Source organism: Desmodus rotundus, chromosome 5, assembly GCF_022682495.2.
Source record: "Desmodus rotundus isolate HL8 chromosome 5, HLdesRot8A.1, whole genome shotgun sequence".
Taxonomy (NCBI): Eukaryota; Metazoa; Chordata; class Mammalia; order Chiroptera; family Phyllostomidae; genus Desmodus; species Desmodus rotundus.
Window position 1 is genome coordinate 74,816,772 of NC_071391.1, and position 20,211 is coordinate 74,836,982.

The window sequence follows — 20,211 nt, forward strand, 5'->3', positions numbered from 1 at the left end:
GCATAGAAAGCACACAGACGCATGTACACAAAATTAGACCTGAGTAGAAAACAATCACAAACTGGTTTCAAACCTTAGCAGCACCCTCCTGGCAGCATTGAGAGAGAACTGAGGGAGAACTCCTCAGGAGAGAGCTCCTGAGGAGAGAGAACTCCCTTCTCCTCACACATGAAGATCTGGGATTTTACTGCCCCTCTTTTATGTGGACTCTTGTCCAATTTGCAGGTCTCTATGGTAATTTTGCCAATCATTCAAACTTTTCTGGTTATACATCGTGATCAAGACCTTGGTCAGAACTTTGGAGTTTGCAGGTTGAATAAGATAAGGTGTCTGACAGTAAAAATAATTAATGGAGAAAACATCTCATGGAAATAGTTTTAATGAAATGAAGACATAGTTTCTAAAATAAAAGTATAAAAAGGATTTAATAAAGGTGCTGACTTTCAAACCTATAGTTTGATATTTTAGTCTAATACATACTATTGCTCTTGGAGATCAAGGAATATGCTCAGAAATATATGTCTTTTCCATCAATTACCCTAAGAGGTGATAGGCACCTAGAAGATGCTCAGAGGTTAATACTTTGTTGATTAATTATTAACACCATATGAACCAGCTACAATGAGAATTTATGTTGAAGTAATTAAAGTGTATTTGAATTTATGAACAGGTTACTTTGATATTTCTGACTTACAGTGACAGTGATTTTCAATTTTTATTATTAATTTTTTATTCTTACCCAAGGACCTTTTTTTCTTTCATTGCTTTTAGAAAGAGAGAGGAAGGGAGAGAGAGAAACACTGATGTGAAAGGGAAACAACCATCGATTGCCTTCTCATCCACACTTGGCCTTGCCTGACTGGGGCTGAACCATAATCTGGGTATGTGCTTTGACTGGGAATTGATTCTGTGACCTTTTGGTTGTGGGACAATGCTCCATTCAACTGAGCCACACTGGCCAGGGCTAGTGACAGTGCTTTTTAAATGAGTTGATTACAAGTTACTATAAAATAGTACACAATAAAAAAGTTGGTCTGAATGGTATTTCTCAACAACGGCTGAATTCAAACCACAAGGCCCTATTATTAGTCTCTCACTATTTAGTGTTACATGGTTATTCTTCACACACAGGAATAAGAACATGAAAATATTTCTTTTCTAAAGTACATAGGGTTTCTTTTCTAAAGTATATGTCAATCTGAAGTTGTAAGTCATTTTTATCCTGTTTTTAATTTGTTACACTGAATTTATTTAGTTTATAAGTATTTCTCTTAGAAATTGTAAGTAATCTTTAAACTTTCAATAACAAGACATGTGTCTCACAGATCAGAGCAATTTTTATATGAGTAAGACATTAGAAGGGATCATAAGGCAAAAAATTGAGGCAGCAAACTTTCTTAAAAATAAGTAAATACACACACATACATTTAGATTTGGAAAATATACAGGGTGTGGCAAAAGTAGGTTTACAGTTGTTTGTATGAAAAATGATACAATAATAAATAATAATACAAGAATAAACTCACAACAGTAAGCCTACATTTGCCCTACCCTGTATATTTTTAAAAAGCAAAATTATCAAGAGATTATCCTATGTTGTATTATTTTCTACATGCAATATATAACTTAAAAGCCATTTCTTTTCATGGTACAATATTGAAACTAATAAACTAAAGCAATAAATAAAATGCACCATAAAAATATTCCCTGATGGAAAATGACATCATCTTTCAGTTGCACTTTCAAAGTAATTGAAAACATGTCCTGACTGCATTCTTGTTCATTCTCTTCTTGTTCCCCTCTCCATGTGTATGCTTGGGTACATGCATGTGTCTTCTCTCCTTACAGTGAAGAAAAACTACTAGCTCAGTTCCCAGCAGGTCCATTCAGATTAAACTCTTAGGTAGCCCGAGTTTCTTCAATTGAACATCTAAGAGGACATGAAGGTGTTAAACTTCAGAGATGAGGGATTCTAAGCTTTTCATATGGGAAATCTCCAAATACGCTAATAAAAGATTGAACTTTCACTAGACCATTACAAAAAAAAGATTTTATTTATTTATTTTGAGAATGAGGGAAAGAAGGGAGGAAGAGCGGGGGAGAGAAACATTGATCAGTTGCCCCTTGCATGTGCCCAGGCAGGACTGGCCCGCAACCCAGGCAGGCGCCCTGACTGGGAGTCAGAGGTGACCTTTTGCTTTGCAGGATCTCATACAACCAACTGAGCCAAGCCTGTCAGGGCTCAGTTGAGCATTTTTAATGCTTCTATTAAATAATGAACTACCTGAAAAAATAAATGTTATTCATTTATGACACTTCTAGCATAATTTATTGCATTATTGTAAAGCAAAAAGAACAGTAAAAAATTAATTTTTTAAAATCTCATCCAAGGATATGTTTTTATTCATTTTACAGAGAGAAGAAGTGGGGAGGGAGGCCACAAGGGAGCGGGAGAGGGAGAGAGTGAGAGAGAGTGAGAGAGAGAAAGGAAGAGAAACATCAATGTGAGAGAGAAACATGGATTGCCTCCTGCACGTGTCCTGACAGGGGATTGAACCTGCAATCTAGGTATGTGCCCTGACCAGGAGTTGAACCCACAAACTTTCTGGTATACAGAATGATGCTCCAACCGAGCCAACTGGACAGGGCAGGAAAATTAATTTTTTAACATAAGGACACTGCTTTAAAAATTCTTCATCTTTCCTAAGTTGCACTGAAAATCTCAAGTGATGATTTAACTGTCTTAATAAGTCTTGACTGCACTTTACTTTAAAAGTAATACCAGTCACATAAAGAAAGAAATCTAAATGCAGCCAGCTAATAGACTTGCTTAACATTTTTTAATTATTGTATATGCTACATAAAGACATTTATGCAGCTACTATTTTTTTAAGAAAAGACATTTATTTTGCTCTGTAAGCAAGAGACAGTACTTTAAGTATCAACTGATGTTGAAGTGGAGTCACCAGTTACCTGGATTTTTTGCTGCAATAAGTTTTTATGAAGAGACACATTAGAAAAGGTATTGTGGTGGACTTATTCCAAAAACTAACTTCGGGTTACTTTCTTGGCCAATATGAAATCAGTGTCATCTTTCCTGCTTTCTGAGTATTTAGCTACACAATGAGAATTGATTTTCTGAGTGAAAGCCCTGAGAACTTGCATCGGTCTCACTTATCAAAGAAAGATTCAATTATGTCCCTATATTGTACTTACCAAGGAAGAAAGTGAGGGAATAAGTCCCTTTACAAAAGGCTCCTCAAGAAAAGTTGCCATAACCTTCAGTCACCTAGATTAGCACATCTAGGTAATTCAGAGCACCCATTTCTCAGTGGTCTGTGAAATATGGACTTACGGCATAAGAATTTTTATTTTTAGCAGAATCTAGATATACTCCCAATGACCCTCCAGTTTATCACATAACCAGAAGAGGTTTTTAATTAAAATTTTGAAGTAAGAGAATTATATATGTGGTGGATCTAAAGTAAGTTTACAGTTATGAGCGCATAAAACAGTTTGTTCTTATATTATTAATTATTGCATTTTCATACCCAAAACTGTAAACCTACTTTGCTCTCCCTCCCCCATAGTGCTGAGTAAAATGAAAGACTCAAACAATATATAAACAGAAGTACTAAACGTCCCCAGGAGGCTGTGTTTATCTGTTCAGTTTCCAGGCGGATTTACAACAGAGGTTTAAGGCCTGGATGGGTGGCTGAACTAGAGACTCCAAAGGATCTTTGGCAATCCTGGCACTGTGTGATCTACAGACCCGAGGGTCTTTGATTTCCTTTATGTGTTCTCAGTAGAGTAAATGAGTAAAAAGCACATAAGTACAGAATGCTACCGGAAGTAAAGAACTACAGCAAGATAATAAAACACATTGCATTATGTTCAGTTTCAGGAAAGGCAATGGTTACATAAATAAAAACACCTTCTTTGGACATGAACCAGGAATTCTTGCTTTGCCAAAAAAACCTCTATTCTATAAAAATGCTTTCATCCCAAAGCGAACCCTCCTGTACTGTTGGTGAGACTGCAGACTGGTGCAGCCACTGTGAAAAATGGCACTGAGGTTCCCCCCAAATTTAAAAATGGACCTGTCTTATGACATAGTGATTCCACTTCTTGGTTTGTATCTGAAGAAACCCAAATACCAATTTGAAATAGATGTGACCCTATGATCACTGCAGTGTTATTTACAATTTCCCATCAATAGACAAGGGATGAAAGAACTGTGGAACATATATACAATGAAATATTACCTAGCCATTAAAAAGAATAGAATTTTACTATTTGCAACAGCATGAATGGACCTAGAGGGTATTAAGCTCAGTGAAGTCAGTCAGAGAAAGACAAGTACCGTAAGATTTCATTCATATGTGGTGTTAAAGAACACAATAAAGAAACAAACAAAACAGAAGCAGACTCATAAGTACAGAGTATGGACTGATGACGTTTAGGAAGAGTTGAAGTCTTTTTCATATTGTGGGGTTTAATAGGCTTTAAACTGCTGGCCCTGGAAACTAATGGACTTAAGTAACTTTGTTTCTATGGAAATGGACATTCTCAGTTCCAAACAGCACACATACAAATGCACTTTGGAACACAGCATGTTACCTCAAGGTTCCATGGCGCCAGGCAGTGGGCACTGAGGCTGGCAGGCAGTCTCCAGGCTGGTGAGTGGCTGAGCCTCTTTGAGAGGTAGATGAATCTAAGCCAAGGCACCCAGTCTGAGGAGCTGCTGAGTCACCAGCAGAGACCAGCTCCGGCCAGCCAGTGAACAATCGATGCCCTCTGCTCGCATGGCCCCCCTGGGCCCGTGCCATGCTGGTCACTGTGTACTGTGTTCAGAGGGACCTCTCCGAGCTAACTTTCTCCCTCCGGGTCCGCCCTGACTTTGAGCTCCGCGATTTCCGAGTCCTCTGTGAGCTTGAGTCTGGCATCCCTGCTGAGGAGATCCAGATTTTCTACATGGAGAGGCTCCTCGCTGATGACCACTCTTCTCTGGGCTCCTATGGCCTCAAAGACGGCGATGTGGTTGTTTTACTCCAGAAGGAGAATGTGGAACCTCGGCCTTCGGATCGCTCATCAAGCCTGCCTCTGGTAGATTTCAATGGGATCGCCATGCCTGGGACGTCCAGCTCCTGGCAGCAGCAGCAGCGGACACAGTCATCCCGGCAGTCCCATGGCCTAGACTCTGGAGAGATGACATCTGCTCAAGGTCTGGGAAGCCCTGCCTTGATTCGAAGCATGCTGCTCTCCAATCCCCATGATCTGTCTCTGCTGCAGGTACGCAATCCTCCCTTGGCAGGAGCCCTGCTCAGTGGAAACCTTGAGACATTTTCTCAGGTCCTGATGGATCAGCAAAGGGAAAGAGCCCTGAGAGAGCAAGAGAGGCTTCACCTCTACCGTGCTGACCCATGCGATTTGGAAGCTCAGGCCAAAATAGAAGAAGAAATCCGGCAGCAGAACATAGAGGAAAACATGAATATAGCGATAGAAGTGGCTCCAGAGAGTTTTGGACAAGTGGCCATGCTCTATATCAACTGCAAAGTGAATGGACATCCTCTGAAGGCTTTTGTTGACTCAGGTGCTCAGATGACTATTATGAGTCGAGCCTGTGCTGAGAGATGTAATATAATCCGTCTGGTGGACCGAAGATGGGCTGGGGTTGCTAAAGGAGTGGGCACACAGAGAATCATGGGCCGAGTTCATCTAGCTCAGATTCAAATCGAGGGTGATTTCTTACAATGCTCTTTCTCTATCCTCGAGGAGCAGCCCATGGATATGCTTCTAGGGCTAGATGTGCTCAAGAGACACCAGTGTTGCATCGACTTAAAGAAAAATGTGCTGGTGATCGGCACCACTGGCACACAGACTCACTTTCTTCCGGAGGGAGAGTTGCCCCCGTGTGCTAAGCTGGTAGGTGGTACTGGGCAAGAAGAGTCTTCAGGCAAGGACAGCAGACACTATTAAAAATTCGGTCACTGATTCAGGATGAAAAAAGCATTGAAACAGGTCATGAATAAGCCACCAACTTGAGGGAATCTAGGTTCTGGAAAATTATAAGCCATGAGCTCACTGGCAATGTAACCATTAAAAACATCAGTAACAACTAAACCTGGCTTTGGGATCAAGTTTGCAATCTGTACCTACATAAATCGTGATTGCCTGATTTGGGCCCTGCTTTCTTTTCCCTCATCATAGATCTTTGAACCTCATTCTAAGGAGGCAGTGGAGGCTCCAACTGATTTGCAAATAATCAATAAAAGAAAAAGCACCCTCTTCCTTTGCAGGGGTGTCAAACTCATTTTCACGGGGGGCCACATCAGCCTCAAGGTTGCCTTCAAAGGGCTGAATGTAATTCCAACTCCTTAACTGTTAAGGACTAGTTACATTTATATAGCCCTAAAATTATTTCTGTCCTTTGAAGGCAATCACGAGGCTGATGTGGCCCCCAGTGAAAATGAGTTCGACATCTATACTTTAGAGACACCGTTCCATCAGATTCTAGGGCAGCTTGTCCAGACCAATTGCTATTTTGCAGAATTTGCTGAAAGAAACCACCGTTGCAGACCCCACAAGGCATCTACACAAAAGTATTTCAAATCAGCTCTAGCAGTTATTTATATCAGAGAAATATGTCTATTTTCACAGAGTGTGTGTTCTTTGGGAAAGTTATTAGAAATAGTGGGTCAATTACACTCTCAAGTTGATTAATACTTAATAAATGTCCGTTTTGGGCAGCAGCAGGGCCCATCCCCTCATGGTTTACACCTTCCCCTGGACTCCTCTGGAGTCTTGCTCACTGCAATCCGCTCCAAAGACTATTTTTGCCATTTTTGAGAGAGTAGATTTTTCTTCTAGGATAGCCTAAAATATTTTTTTCTTTCTCTTGAATTCAAAGAAACCTTGGTTATGAAACAAAGGGAATCCAGTAGATTTTTAAAAATTATGGTGCTTCTTAGGAGCCGAGTGGTTTTGTTGTGGTGGGAGGAGGAGGTAGGGTAGACACTGCTCCAGTTCCCTTAATACTCATTTTAAATAGATTGTTAAAAAAACTTCTATATAAATTAAGCTGCCACATAAATTTTGTTTGAAGAAATGTTTTCACTCTTAAAATAACATTTGAAAACTTCTGAATGAGAAGATCTCTAAGGCTTCTTTCAGCCCTATGATCCACCTGGCAAAGCTACTCTGCAATGCTAGTGGGAAAGGACAGATCCTAGCTTAGCTGCAATGCATGGCTAAAACATGTGCAAGAAAAGGTTCAGCTGCCCGAGGCTGTCAGACGCAGAGAAAATCTTTCGGGACAATAATCCATCAACACTGGTATGAGAAGAGTCATGGACTCAAAGTCAAGAAATGCATGTTCTGATTTCAGCTCTCTATCATTTAGGCAAATCAGGTCATATTATCTAACTCAGATTTCTTGTCTAAATTGTTTTACAGAGGAGAGCCATTTTCAGGTGCAAAGATTATATTATGAGCTACAGTATCTCTAAAGTTTTCCATTTTGTCAAAAAGATCTAAAGCCACTCAAAACATTCTCAAAGTCTACAGAAAACAAAACAAACTTCCCCTAGAATCACCATATCCCTTTCTTGATCTGCTTCTTGGTGAGATTAATAATCTTCCTGAAAAGTCACTTTTTCCCCGTGCATCAGCTCACCTCCCAGTTTTCTTCTTCCTTGCAGGTTTTCCTATTTTCACATTCCCCAACCTTGTCTGCATTTGCCTCCAGGCTTACAGCAAGAAGAATTGCTAAAAATGACCAATGGAAACACCCTTTCTACTTTTGCTTCTAATTAAGCAAGCACTCAGGACAAATGCAATTAACAAAAGGAAGAAAAAGTTCAGAGAAAAGTAAGGAATAAGCAATTGTAAATGTTTATGAATTAATGGGAACTGATTTGGTAAATGCATGGATTCCTTCACAGATAAAAATATGCAAAATCCTTAGCATCTTCTACTGGAATAAGTATGCTATAAATGTACTTCATATATTAGTACCATTAATCCTCAGAATAGATCTTCAAAATAGTTATCATTAGCTACATTTTATAGATGGGAAATTAAGGCTCAGAGTTGTTATAAAACATTGAAATACCCACTAGATTAGTGTTTTTTTTAACTTTTCTTTTGACAACAGTCTACACTGTAGATTGTGACTCAGTTTCACATCACACACACACATGTGTGCGCACACACACACGGGTGTATCTCTGAAACAAACAAACAAAAATAACATAACATGTTCTATCCTTCCCTAGTATGGTTCTTTGAAAAATTATGCTTTTTAAATAAAACTCTGCCAATCAGGTATCCCACTTGTATCCCACCAACGTGTCCTGATCCACAGTTTGAAAACACTGACTGACCTACCAGGTTGACCAATTCAAGTCTTTCTGATTTCAAATGCCAAGTTCTTTTCACTTTGTTGTCTTTTTTTACCAGACACATTTTAATTCTTGTGACTGGTGAAAAATTGTTACAGAATTTTATTTTATGGAAACTGCCAATATACTATCAGTAAAAATGACAGTGGATAACAGTAATCAGAATCCACTCAACAATTACTTATTGAACACGCATGAAGTAAGCACTGAGCCAGGTCTTTACAAGCAGAAATGAAGTGTGTCAGTTCCAGTTCTAGACCTCAAGGTGATTTCAACCTGGTAGAGGTAAGAGAAAATCTTGTAATCAACTAAGAAAAAAACAGTGTGGACATGACATTAGTAATACATGCAAATGAAGGAATGAATTTTAATTTGGAGGTTATTTCTAAAATAATAAGCCAGTAAAATGTACTTCTAATATGTCTAAAATAACCATTATTGATGCTGGAAAAAACAAAGAGACATTCTCTCCTCTTAGAGTTTAGGTTGCTAATACACAATTTATAAGTATCTGCTATCAGAAATTAGCCAACTGGAATATGATGAACAAATATTAATTTCTTTTTTTCCCATTAGAAATCATGATAAAGTAAACCACATGATGAAATAGACCTAACCTATTTAAAATAACGAGCCATTTTAAAAATCCATCAAACCCTTGGTTTCACTTAATGCCCATTTAAATACCCAACTTACCTAAAAGAAAGTCACTATTGTTGATAAACATGCATTTCAAAACTATGTTAATGTATTCTGTTTCAATTCCGCAAGAAGACTGATGTTGTGTGAGATTAGGAGAGCATCTAATCTTCCTTCTTAAAATATGGGGTCATAAAATTGATCTTTTTCTAGGGGATAATCCACTCCTCTGAAAAGAAAAAGGCAAATGAATGTCTGCATAGATGAATTCATCTTCACTGCAAGTACAAAATGTTGCCTTTTAAAGAGAACACTGCCATTTGCTGACATCCAACATTCCACAGAGAAACACTTGAGTAAATAATTGGGGAGTAATCTGGGATTTAAACCAGGACACTGTTGGTGAAGATATTAATCAATGCTACCATTCTTTGATGTTAACAGTAGCTTGGAAAACTAAAGAGGAAAAATGGTAAAAAGAAGTAGAGGAAAATCGGAGAAAAAAGAAACCTAGAAATATGGGTTGCTTTTAGCTAACTGTCTTGGTTTAAGTGTTGTTTTATAAAGTGGGTGGGGCCTGGGCTGAGATTAAGGACTGACTACCATTCCACAATGCTTTATGCATCACAGGCAAGTTATTCAAAAATAAATTAAAAAAAAAATTCACATGAGACCCTGAGTCAAACTTGTTTTTGAACTCCAATTTGTTTGCATGTCTGGGTCCCCCTATTAGAATCTCAAAATTTCTAAGGGTCCTTTTTCAGAAAATTGGGATTTGCAGCCTTGCTGGGACTTCTGTGTCTTTTTCACAGGGTCCATTGAACAGGCTGTTGAGATGGGAACACCTGGGGGTGAGTGGCTTTGTTTCTTATTACTACAGTAAATGTGTTCTGACTATTACTTTCTCAAAAAGAGAGAGTGTGTTTTCACTCTCTCTTTTTGAGAATAATTTTTTTGAATTCAGACTTCCTATATTTCTAAGCATTAAGGCTTATTTTAAGAACATATTTGAAAGGTCATAAGACAACTTCCTCCTATGTTAAAGTTCATAGGAGGCAATATGGGCCTGCTCCAGATGAAGGTGAAGTGTATATTTTCCTTCTGCTAATTGATATATTGATGTTGTTTACAAATAAAGTAAACAATGAGCCAAATAAGCAGATTCCAGGTAAAATAATCACATTTATCAAATTTTTACCCTATAGTATCAATTATCATTCTAAAATTCTTACTCTGGACTTCCGGCCAAGAGGGAGGCATAGGTAGATATACTTTGATTCCTTGCAAAACCAAAAGAGGGACGACAACAACAAAGTTAAAAGATAACCAGAACTGCCAGAACATCGCACTGTATGGAAGTCTGACAACCAAGGAGTTAAAGAAGAAACATTCATCCAGATCAGTAGGAGGGGCAAAGACAGGCAGCTGGGATGGAGAGGACTTGTGGAAAGGTGGCAGCTGGAGGACCCAGGTGAGCAAGGTGGTGGCTGGCAGAGTGGGAGATCCCACCTTTGTGTGCAGATAAACCAGGAGGAACAATTGGGGAGTGAGACAGACCACACAACCCAGGGTTCCAGGGCAGGGAAATAAAGCCTCAAAACCTCTGACTGAAAAAACCTGTGAGGGTTGAGGCAGCAGGAGAAACTCCCAGCCTTACAGGAGAGTTCTTTGGAGAGACCCACAGGGTCCCAGAACATACACAAAATTGCCCACCCTCCCAGCACTGGGAATCAGCACCAGAAGGGCCCAATTTGTTTGGGTAGAGGAGGAAGTGACTAAAAGCCAGTGGAGAGCCGAGTAAGCAGGATTGTTCCCTCTCAGACCCCTCCCACACATACAGTGCCACAATGCATGAATGTGGGTTGTTCCATCCTGGTGAACACCTAAGGCTCTGCCCCTTACTATATAACAGGTGTGCCTAGACAAAGAAATATGGCCCAAATGAAAGAACAGATCAAAACTCAAAAATAGAACTAAGCGATGAAGACATAACCAGCCTATTAGATGCAGAATTCAAAACACTGGTAATCAGGATGCTCACAGAAATGGTTGAGTATGGTTGCAAAATAGAGGAAAAAGTGAAGGCTATATTAAGTGAAATAAAGGAAAAGGTACAGGGAACCAACAGTGAAGGGAGGGAAACCAGGACTCAAATCAAGAGTTTGGAGCAGAAGGAAGAAATAAACATTTAACCAGAACATAATGAAAAAACAAAAATTCAAAAAAACAAGGAGAGGCTTAGGAACCCCCAGGGCAACTTTAAACGTTCCAATGTCTGAATCATAGGGGTACCAGATGGAAAAGAGGAAGAATAAGAAATGGAAAACTTATTTGAAAACATAATGAAGGAAAACTTCCCTAATTTGGCAAAAGAAATAGACTTCCAGGAAGTCCAAGAGGCACAGAGAGTCCCAAAAAATTTGCACTCAAGGAAGCACACACCAAGGCACATAATAATTACATTACCCAAGACTAAAGATAAGGAGAGAATCTTAAAAGCAGCAAGAGAAAAGGAGACAGGTACCTACAAAGGAGTTCCCATAAGACTATTAGCTGATTTCCCAAAAGAAACTTTGCAGGCAAGCAGGGGCTGGAAAGAAGTATTCCAAGTCATGAAAGGCAAGGACCTACATTCAAGATTACTCTATCCAGCAAAGCTATCATTTAGAGTGGAAGGGCAGATAAAGTGCTTCCCAGATAAGGTCAAGTTAAAGGAATTCATCATCACCAAGACCTAATTATATGAAATGTTAAGGGGACTTATTTAAGAAAAGGAAGAAGATCAAAACTATGAACAGTAAAATGATGACAAACTCACAACTATCAACAATTGAACCTAAAAAAATAAAAATGAAAACAAACTAAGCAATCAACTAGAACAGAAACAGATTCACAGAAAAAGAGATGACATGGAGGGTTATCAGTGGGAAAGATACAAGGAATGAGAAGCATAAATGATAGGTACAAAATAGACAGGGGGAGGTTAAGAATAGTATGGGAAATGGAGAAACTGAAGAACTTACATGTATGACTCATGGACATGAACTAAGGGGGGGGAAATGCTGGTGGGGGGGTACAGGGCAGAGGGGAGTAAAGAGGAGAAAAACATGGGACAACTGTAATAGGATAATTAATAAAGTATATTTTTAAAAAACACTACAAATTTTAAAAAGTAAAACTCTTACTCTACCAGCACTTTACTACAGAAGACCCCTTGAGATGCAGAGGAAAATTAATTTAAAATTACATTAATTCACATAGTCCTCCTTCCAAACTCATGTCATATCTAGGAATTCAGTAAGTCTATCAGTCAGAAAACATCAGTGTTTTGCATTCATCCATGTCAATAATAATTCAATATACTTTTTTCAAGAGTCTTATAATTGCATTATGTCATTCAGAGAGACAAGGAAATGTAAGTTATAGTCTGCCTTAAACAACTTACCATAAAAGTCAAGTTAGAGGAACTTGAAAAAATACAAAGTAAATAATTCAGAAATATTGACTTTGATGCTGAATCATGAAATACTACAAAATATGAGTTCAGGGTTCAAATGAACTGCTGCTTCCCATCTGAGATGCTAACTACAACCCTACACCATATAATCCACTGGACAGAACTTCATTGAGCACCTACAGTATGGCGGGCACTGTTTTAGGTGCTGGATTTCCTCAATGCAGCAATGGTTTTCTGGAGTTCAACTGGTACTTTGAGCTGCAGCTGGGCATGGTGGAGAATCTGTCACCTTCTCAAAGATGAGTCATTCAAGGTCACCTTGGGATGACTCAACTAACCAAATCAGACAGTTAGCATATGGCATATTCTCAAGCCAAACTTCAAGGTAAAGTTTGTGGTCTGTTTCTGCCTTGACCCAGTGACACAGGGCTCAAGTTGTTCCCTATTGTGGGCTTAATCTTGATGCATGAGTCGGCAGCTGTGAACAAATACTTCCCTCACGAAGTGAATGGAAAGGGCTTGGGGCCTACACTATAGATGAACAACCAGCAATACAGGCAGAAGAAATTCACTACTGGAGATGAGTCTATTTGATGGAATATTTGTTATATACTTGAACTCCAGGAAAATAAAAAAGAACATGAGTTCTCATGAACAATAAAATACCAACCAGATGGGAATTACATAAATGTTTGGGCATTTGGAAGATCTAGAATGGGGCTCACAATTACTAACAAAAATCTAATAAGTGCTGAGATTTTCTGCAGTGATCATAATCTTATTTATAATATCATTAGTCTTTACTATTTTATTTGAGGCCAATAATATCTGTTCAATAAATGAGTTATGTGAATGAATAAATGGACAAAGATCTACCTTAATAAATTGACATAATGAAAGGGTGACTTTTTATTTAACTTAATTTTTATGTAAAATATGTGAGGTAAAAGTAAATCATATCTAGACAGGAAGATGATCTTTGTATAATTAGAACAAATATGTTGTGAGTTAACAATGCGACTGGTACTTACATGTGTAGATCTAAATCTAAGTGACCCAAGAAATAAATTCTTAGCCTTCCTTTAATCTGGTAAATCTGTCAACTGTCCCATTTCTAGCATGATTTAAATAGTATATGCAGTGGTCAAATAATCCTAGTTGCCTCGGACTGTCCTGGTTTCAAAACTGATAGCCCAGTGTCCTGGCAACTCCATCAGTTCCAGGCAAACAGAACATTTGGTCAACCCTATAAGTGTTACAAGTGAATTTGTTTTGAGTCTTTATGGGTGCTTTTTTCAGATGGTCAGCAGTCTGAGAAGACGGTGGGTTTGTACCCTAACAGACTGTCTTAAATTCCATTTTAAACCAACCCTTTTTATAAGGAGAAGAAAAGTGTAAGTAAGGAGATTAGAATTCAGGGGAAAAGTTAATCAGATAAAAAGCTGCAGCATTCTTTCATCTGTGCTCTGGGCAATGAGCCTCTCACCCTGGAGAAGTGATTTTTAATTTGAAACATGGGGATATGCTGTGGGCACCTCCAAAAAGCTGTAAATAGGCCTGAATGATCAATGATTCATGTTATCAATGTATGTCGCACTGTTGGTAGTAGAATGTCCTATTTTGTATAGGAGAGCAAGTTTCATTTAAACTCATTCATCAAGTATTTCTGGGATGGAAAGTTAATCATTAAAATACTGTAAGAAAGCTAATCTATAAGTGGATTTTTAATTTAAAACACATAGGTGTGTTGTGAGCACCCACATAAAAGAAATGCTAAAATGATGAGAGAATCCTATAGTTTTTTTCAAGAAAATCCACCATAGAACTGATTTTAACAAAAACTGCTTTAATTTTCAAGAATCCTTGAAAGTGGAATGAATATATATATGTATGTTTAAAAATGGAGTAGAAATTGACATTAGAGAATGGGCTCACAGAGTACTAAAAATAAATATTTCAATTATTTGTGCACTTAGATTATTCTGAAAATTGATAAAACAAAGTTATACCACTTATATATTTGTTATAACCATAGTTATGGACTAAATTTAAGTCTCAAAGTAAATCCTGGGTTTTGAGTTTTTAAGAGAATGTTTAACAAAGGACCAGCAACTTCAGAAAGAAACACAAATAAGTAACGATGCTGCCTTCACATTTATTTTCTGTTGTCATGGAGCTATCTGAAGGTCAAGGGGCAATGAAAAGAATGTAAGGTAGGACTGCATGCGGGGAGAGGCTTTTGATAGTTGAGTTGAGAGACTGCAGAGGATGCCTAGAAGAAGCAGCTTTGCTGAATAGATGGTTGAGGAGTCAAAGAAACACGGAAATACCACGATTCTTCAGTGGAAAGCTGTACAGAATCAGGGGCTGGGAGGGAAGGAGAAGAATATATAACCAGCTTATGACGGAAGCAGAGGCCTGAGAAGGTCCTAAGAAAAAATAAGCCAGCCACTATGTCCAGTGCACTAAATATTTTGGCAGAGAGCAAAATGGCAACATGAGAGCTTTCCCTTTGCCGCTGGAAGGACAGGGAACCCTGTGACAGGGGTTAGCTTTCATTGAATCAGGGAATGGCAGCACAGACAAGTTGATGGCATCAGTGGAATATCAGAAACATATGCAAGGCAGCTTGGGTTATCAGTTGAGCCAGGTTGTCAATTCACTGTTTAATAACTTTACTTGTAGACTACCTCATTAAGAATTTATAATTAAATGATATAAGAAACTTTTACATAACTATACTGGAGCCAGTGCTATGAGCTTCATCCTATCAGAAATAATTACATAAGGTTAAAGCAACAGATGGACAGTTAGAGTAAAACAGAAACAAAGGTATTCTCTGTTCAAATGCTGCCAGCTCTCATCACTTGTTCTCCAAAGCAGGAATCCACAGAAAACAATCTCACTGATGTGCCATCAGCCATAGGAGCTTATGTCCCCAGATGGCAAGGCCTCCACTCAGAGTCTCATTTACAATGACTTTCAAGTCTGGTCTGAAAGTGTCTTCATTAACACAAGAAACTAAAACTGGGCTTGTTCTTTTTATCTGTGTTCAATAATTAAGAATGAGGTTTAAAATTTATGAAAAATGCAAAATCCTTTCTGTGCTATCCAACTGCTCTCAGTGATTCTGGTTAAATTGTTTTTTAATTTTTAATTTTTAATTTAAGTGATTTAGCAAAAATTTGAATAACAATGGTAATATATTTTAATTTTTTTCTCCTTTTAAAAGCATTCCAAACACATTTCAAGTTGTAGCTAAATGTTATAAAGGCACATGTGGAAGTTTCAAATTTTCATTTGTATCATACCTTTCCATAGTTTTCTGAAGGTCTGCGAGCTGGACAGCCAACTAAATGGGTGTTTAAGTCTTACAGAAAATTCAGAGAATGGGTTAATGATTCAGGATTCTTCACTTGAGCTGCTATGAAGAATTGGTGAAGTTGATTGGTCAGATTAAATGCATTATGTTCATTTAGAGTTGGTCAAAATGATTCTAACATATTGCTAATATAAATTTGCCATATATTCGATACAAAGTAGCTGACTTATTTTAGTCTACCAAGATACAAATAAATAAACATTTTTTGAAAACTACAGAGATGCCGGGACGCTATGTGCAGTATCTCATCAATAAAAATCTATATTTTTATAGAAACACTTTCTATGCTATATTTGGACATATTTTAATAACTTGACACTCTAAAAAAAATATAGGCATTCAAAAGCAATATTCCTAGGATAACGTGTCTTCATCTTGCGGGTAATGTACTGACCCAGAGGAATCTGGCCAATTAGCACAACTCTAAGTAGAAAATGTTAAGGGAAACATTTCTCAATAACATGGAAAAAGTTAGAGGAACAAATAGTTAAAGCTAAACAGTAGAACCCAAATTCTAATTGCCATTCTTTCATTTTTCTGCTATATTTTCCCTTGAATAAACAGAGCTAGATCTTTTAACTTACCACTGTTCTCCCTCCCAGTTCACCCTAAACATTTCATACCTTCTTGTTCTCTCCATGGTGCCCATGTGAGTGGAAGGGTCTCAGCACAGCCAACCTATACTGAAGGCTTCCAAAATCCTCTTGATAATAAGCACAATGTCTTCTTTTACAAGCATTCTAAGTCAAACCTTTTCACTGATAAAGGCCACTCTCAAAGTTATTGTTTGGAAGCCACACAAATATAATTTGAAAGTATGCTGAGACATAAGTCCAGTGACAAATTACTCATTCGTTCATTCAATAACTACAGTTTCAGAGCCAACAACACACCAGGCACTATTATTGTCTCAGGAGTTAGAAAAAGAATGGTACACAAGAATGTCAAAGTAGTTGTCCACTTGAAGTTTATTTTCCAGTGGAAGGTTCAAATAGTGATAAAAAATAATAAGGATACTACCTAATCATTTACATAGCACTTACTAGGTGAATCATTTATTATAAGCATGCTATACATTTTAACTCATTTCATCTTTATAGCACTCTATCAGAATTAAACAGTGTCCCCATTTCAAAGGTTAGGACACTGAGGAACAGAGACAGTCAGTAAGTAGTCCAAGGTCATGGGGCTAGTAAGCAGCTGCATCCAGCAATTTGGGATCCACATTTTATGTGCTTAATCATTCTATTATATCACCTCTCACTAACAGTAAATAAATATCCATATAATGTCAAGTAGAGACATATTTTATGGATGAGTGGAACACTATAAGGAAATAGAAAATGATGGAGGAAGAGAGATACTACTTTAGATACTCAAGAAAGGTCTCTCAGAGGAGATGATATTTGAGAAGAAACTTGGATGGTGAGAGAGAGGAACTCCCGAGAAGATCTGGGCAGAGACCATTTCAGAAGGAACAACCTGTGCAAAAGACCCTGAAATGCAACAAATTAAGAGCGTCAAGGAAGAGTAAGACGGTCAGTGCTTAGGGTAGAGTGAAGGAGCAATCTCGAAGGAGGAAGATTATGCAAGGCTTTGTAGTTATAAGTAAATGGCTTGGATTTCATTGTGAGTGTTATGAGAAGTCATTTAAGGGTTTCGAGGAAGGGAGAGACATTTGATTTATTTTTTAAAGCTTTCTCTGATTGCTTTGTTAAAAATAGAAGGGCTGAGGATGAGACCCTTAAAAGGTGCTGTATGTACAGGCTGATCGGAGGAGAAGGAACCAGCAAAGGAGCCTCAGAAAAAGTAACCAATGAGATATGAGGGAAATAGAAACAAGGGTGGAGGTTGTTGGTAACTTTGACAAGAGTGACTTTGTGGCTGGGGAACAAGAACTTAGTCTGAGGAGCTGAGGAATTGATTGGAGTGAAAGAAGTGGAGAAAGCAAGTACTGACACCTCTCCCAGGAAAGAATGCTGTCAGGGAAGTGGAGAAACACCATAGCAGATGGAGGCATTTCTCTTACTATGAAAGCAGAGAGTTCAGTATGTTCATACGCTGATGAGAATGAGCCAGTGGGAGGGAGGGACTGAAGAAACAAGAGAGAACAAGGGTAACTGAAGAGGCACAGTCGTGGGAATGAGGGAAGAATTGGGCCTTAGGAAGGGTCCATTGCTTGTAACAGCAAGGCCCACAGAGCACCAGGGTGTAAATGCAGGTAGACTGGCAGATCTGACGGTGTGAAGATGAGCCAGTTTTCCTCCGCCTTCTAGTTTCATAGTGAAATAAGAAGCAAAAGCACCAGCTTTGAGTGAGATGAAGACAGGGAATGTTGAAGAACTGAGGAGTAAAGAAAAAGTATAAAAAAGACACATTACAGCATAAGAAAGTAAATCAAGTAGGAAAGGTAATTGAATTTCAGACCAGTACTGGGGGTCCACTTAAGAATCAAGCTTAAGTATTTTAAATGAAACTAGCTATGCTAGAAAGTGGACAAAGAAAGTGGATATTTTGGTTCCAGCACCAATTTTGCCACTTACTGAGCAGCTGCCTTTAAGCACACCTGTCTGGGCCTCAGTTTCCACAAGTAATGTGAGAAGGTTTTGCTCTGCACCATTGGTGGCACCCAGAAGTGCGTGGGGTACTTTGGGTTGTCCTGGAGCCCACTGGCATTTAGAACTCCAGGACTGGGGGTGCTCCATGTTCCTCAGTATATGGAATGATCCTGTAAGACAAATGACAGTTCCTCCCAAGCTCCCGCAGTCCCCACCTCTGGAGAGAAACACTGGACAGAGGATCACACCAAACACCCTCCTAAGTCTAAGACTCTACTAGCAACTTTAGGTGTTGATGTCAGGGGAAGCTACCTCACACAGAGAGATAAGCAGTGCATCCATTTAATTCAGTTATCAATTCGTACACTTGTCCCTAGACTGAAAATAGGTGGCTAACTGCATAAAATGAACAGAAGTTGAGTTTGCCCTTGTTATTTCTTTACGCTTTAGAGGTACTAATGAGCAGCGAAACAGTCCACAGATTACAGCCAGGAAAAGAAAGAGCTAGAACAAGGTGATCCAGGAATGAAAAATCAGCCCTCATTATTATGGAAACCATTGTCATTAACTATCATAATAATTAAATAGAAGTGCTGCCAGCAATAGCACCGGAGAGTAGCAAAGCAAGTGTGGTGCTCATGTATTGCCAGTGTAGCATTAGATAACATCTCACTACCATGAAATGACAAAATTTAATCTTAATTGTATGGACCGTAAGGCCCCCAACATGAACTGAGAATTAGTGGAGAAGGACAGGACAATTATTAAGGGCGATATACCAAATTCTACTTGAATGATCAGCGGGATGCTGCAGGCATTGCGGGTAGTGACCTTTCTGGTTGACACCTTCATGAATGGTGTGCAAGAGAAAACCAGCGTGTGAATGGCTTTTCAAATGATTCTACTGTGGCAGTTAGCCCAAGTGCAAATTTCCAACATCACAGTAATAACTTTAGAAAAAAAAATACAGAGCTTCCTGGGAAGATGTAAAATTCAAGGCAGGCAATTAATTACGTAATGAGATAACTCAGACAGAGAGGGAAAATTCTAGGTGAAAAATCTTAATCAGTAGAATACTAATTTCTAAAAAAATCAGTAACTACACAGTTCTCAAATAGTTTTGTTATTTATTGAATAAAAATGCCTGTCAGATATTATATATACACTACTGTTTCATCTGTAGAATGTAATCAAATATAGTAAAAACACACAAATAACCAATGTGCCTTTTTCTGACTTTTCAAAAAATTAAACATTTTGGTACATTTTTTGAGGTAAAACACATACAACGTAAAATTAACAACTTTTAGCAATTTGGTGGCAATTAATACAGTCACAATGTGGTGCAACCATCAATCTATCTAGTTTCAAACATTTTCATCACTCCAAAAGGAAGCCCTGTGCACACGAAGCAGTGGCTTCACCTTTCCACCCCTCCCAGCCTCTGGCAACGACCAATCAGTGTTTTGTCTCTAAGGTTTATGTGTTCTGGATATTGCATTTAAACAGACTCACACAGTAAGTGACCTTTGGTGTCTGGTTTCATTTACTCAGGCTCATCCACCTTGAAGTACGTATCAGTACCTCCTTCCTTCTTATTTCTGAATAAAAAGCTCAAGGGTGAAGCTTACGTGCTTTTGAATATCAATGTCAATGTCGAAGCATGGCATACACCTCCCTCCTGTTTCTGAGTGACAACAGTAAGGAGAACCAAACAGAAATTCAGCAAAACTATCCTGATTAATACAACTCTTAAGAAGAATAAAAAAGAGT

The 20,211-nt window shown here is 38.4% G+C and overlaps 2 protein-coding genes across 3 annotated transcripts in view; one reads left to right on the forward strand and one right to left on the reverse strand.

Annotated features, from left to right (window-relative positions):
* PDGFD (platelet derived growth factor D) overlaps positions 1–20,211 on the reverse strand; it is a 245,528-nt gene that overhangs the window by 117,552 nt on the left and 107,765 nt on the right. The window lies entirely within an intron of this gene.
* DDI1 (DNA damage inducible 1 homolog 1) lies at positions 4,828–6,004 on the forward strand. The gene has a single exon (XM_024570913.3). The coding sequence runs from the start codon at positions 4,828–4,830 to the stop codon at positions 5,977–5,979; it is 1,152 nt and encodes a 383-aa protein (XP_024426681.1). The 3' UTR covers positions 5,980–6,004.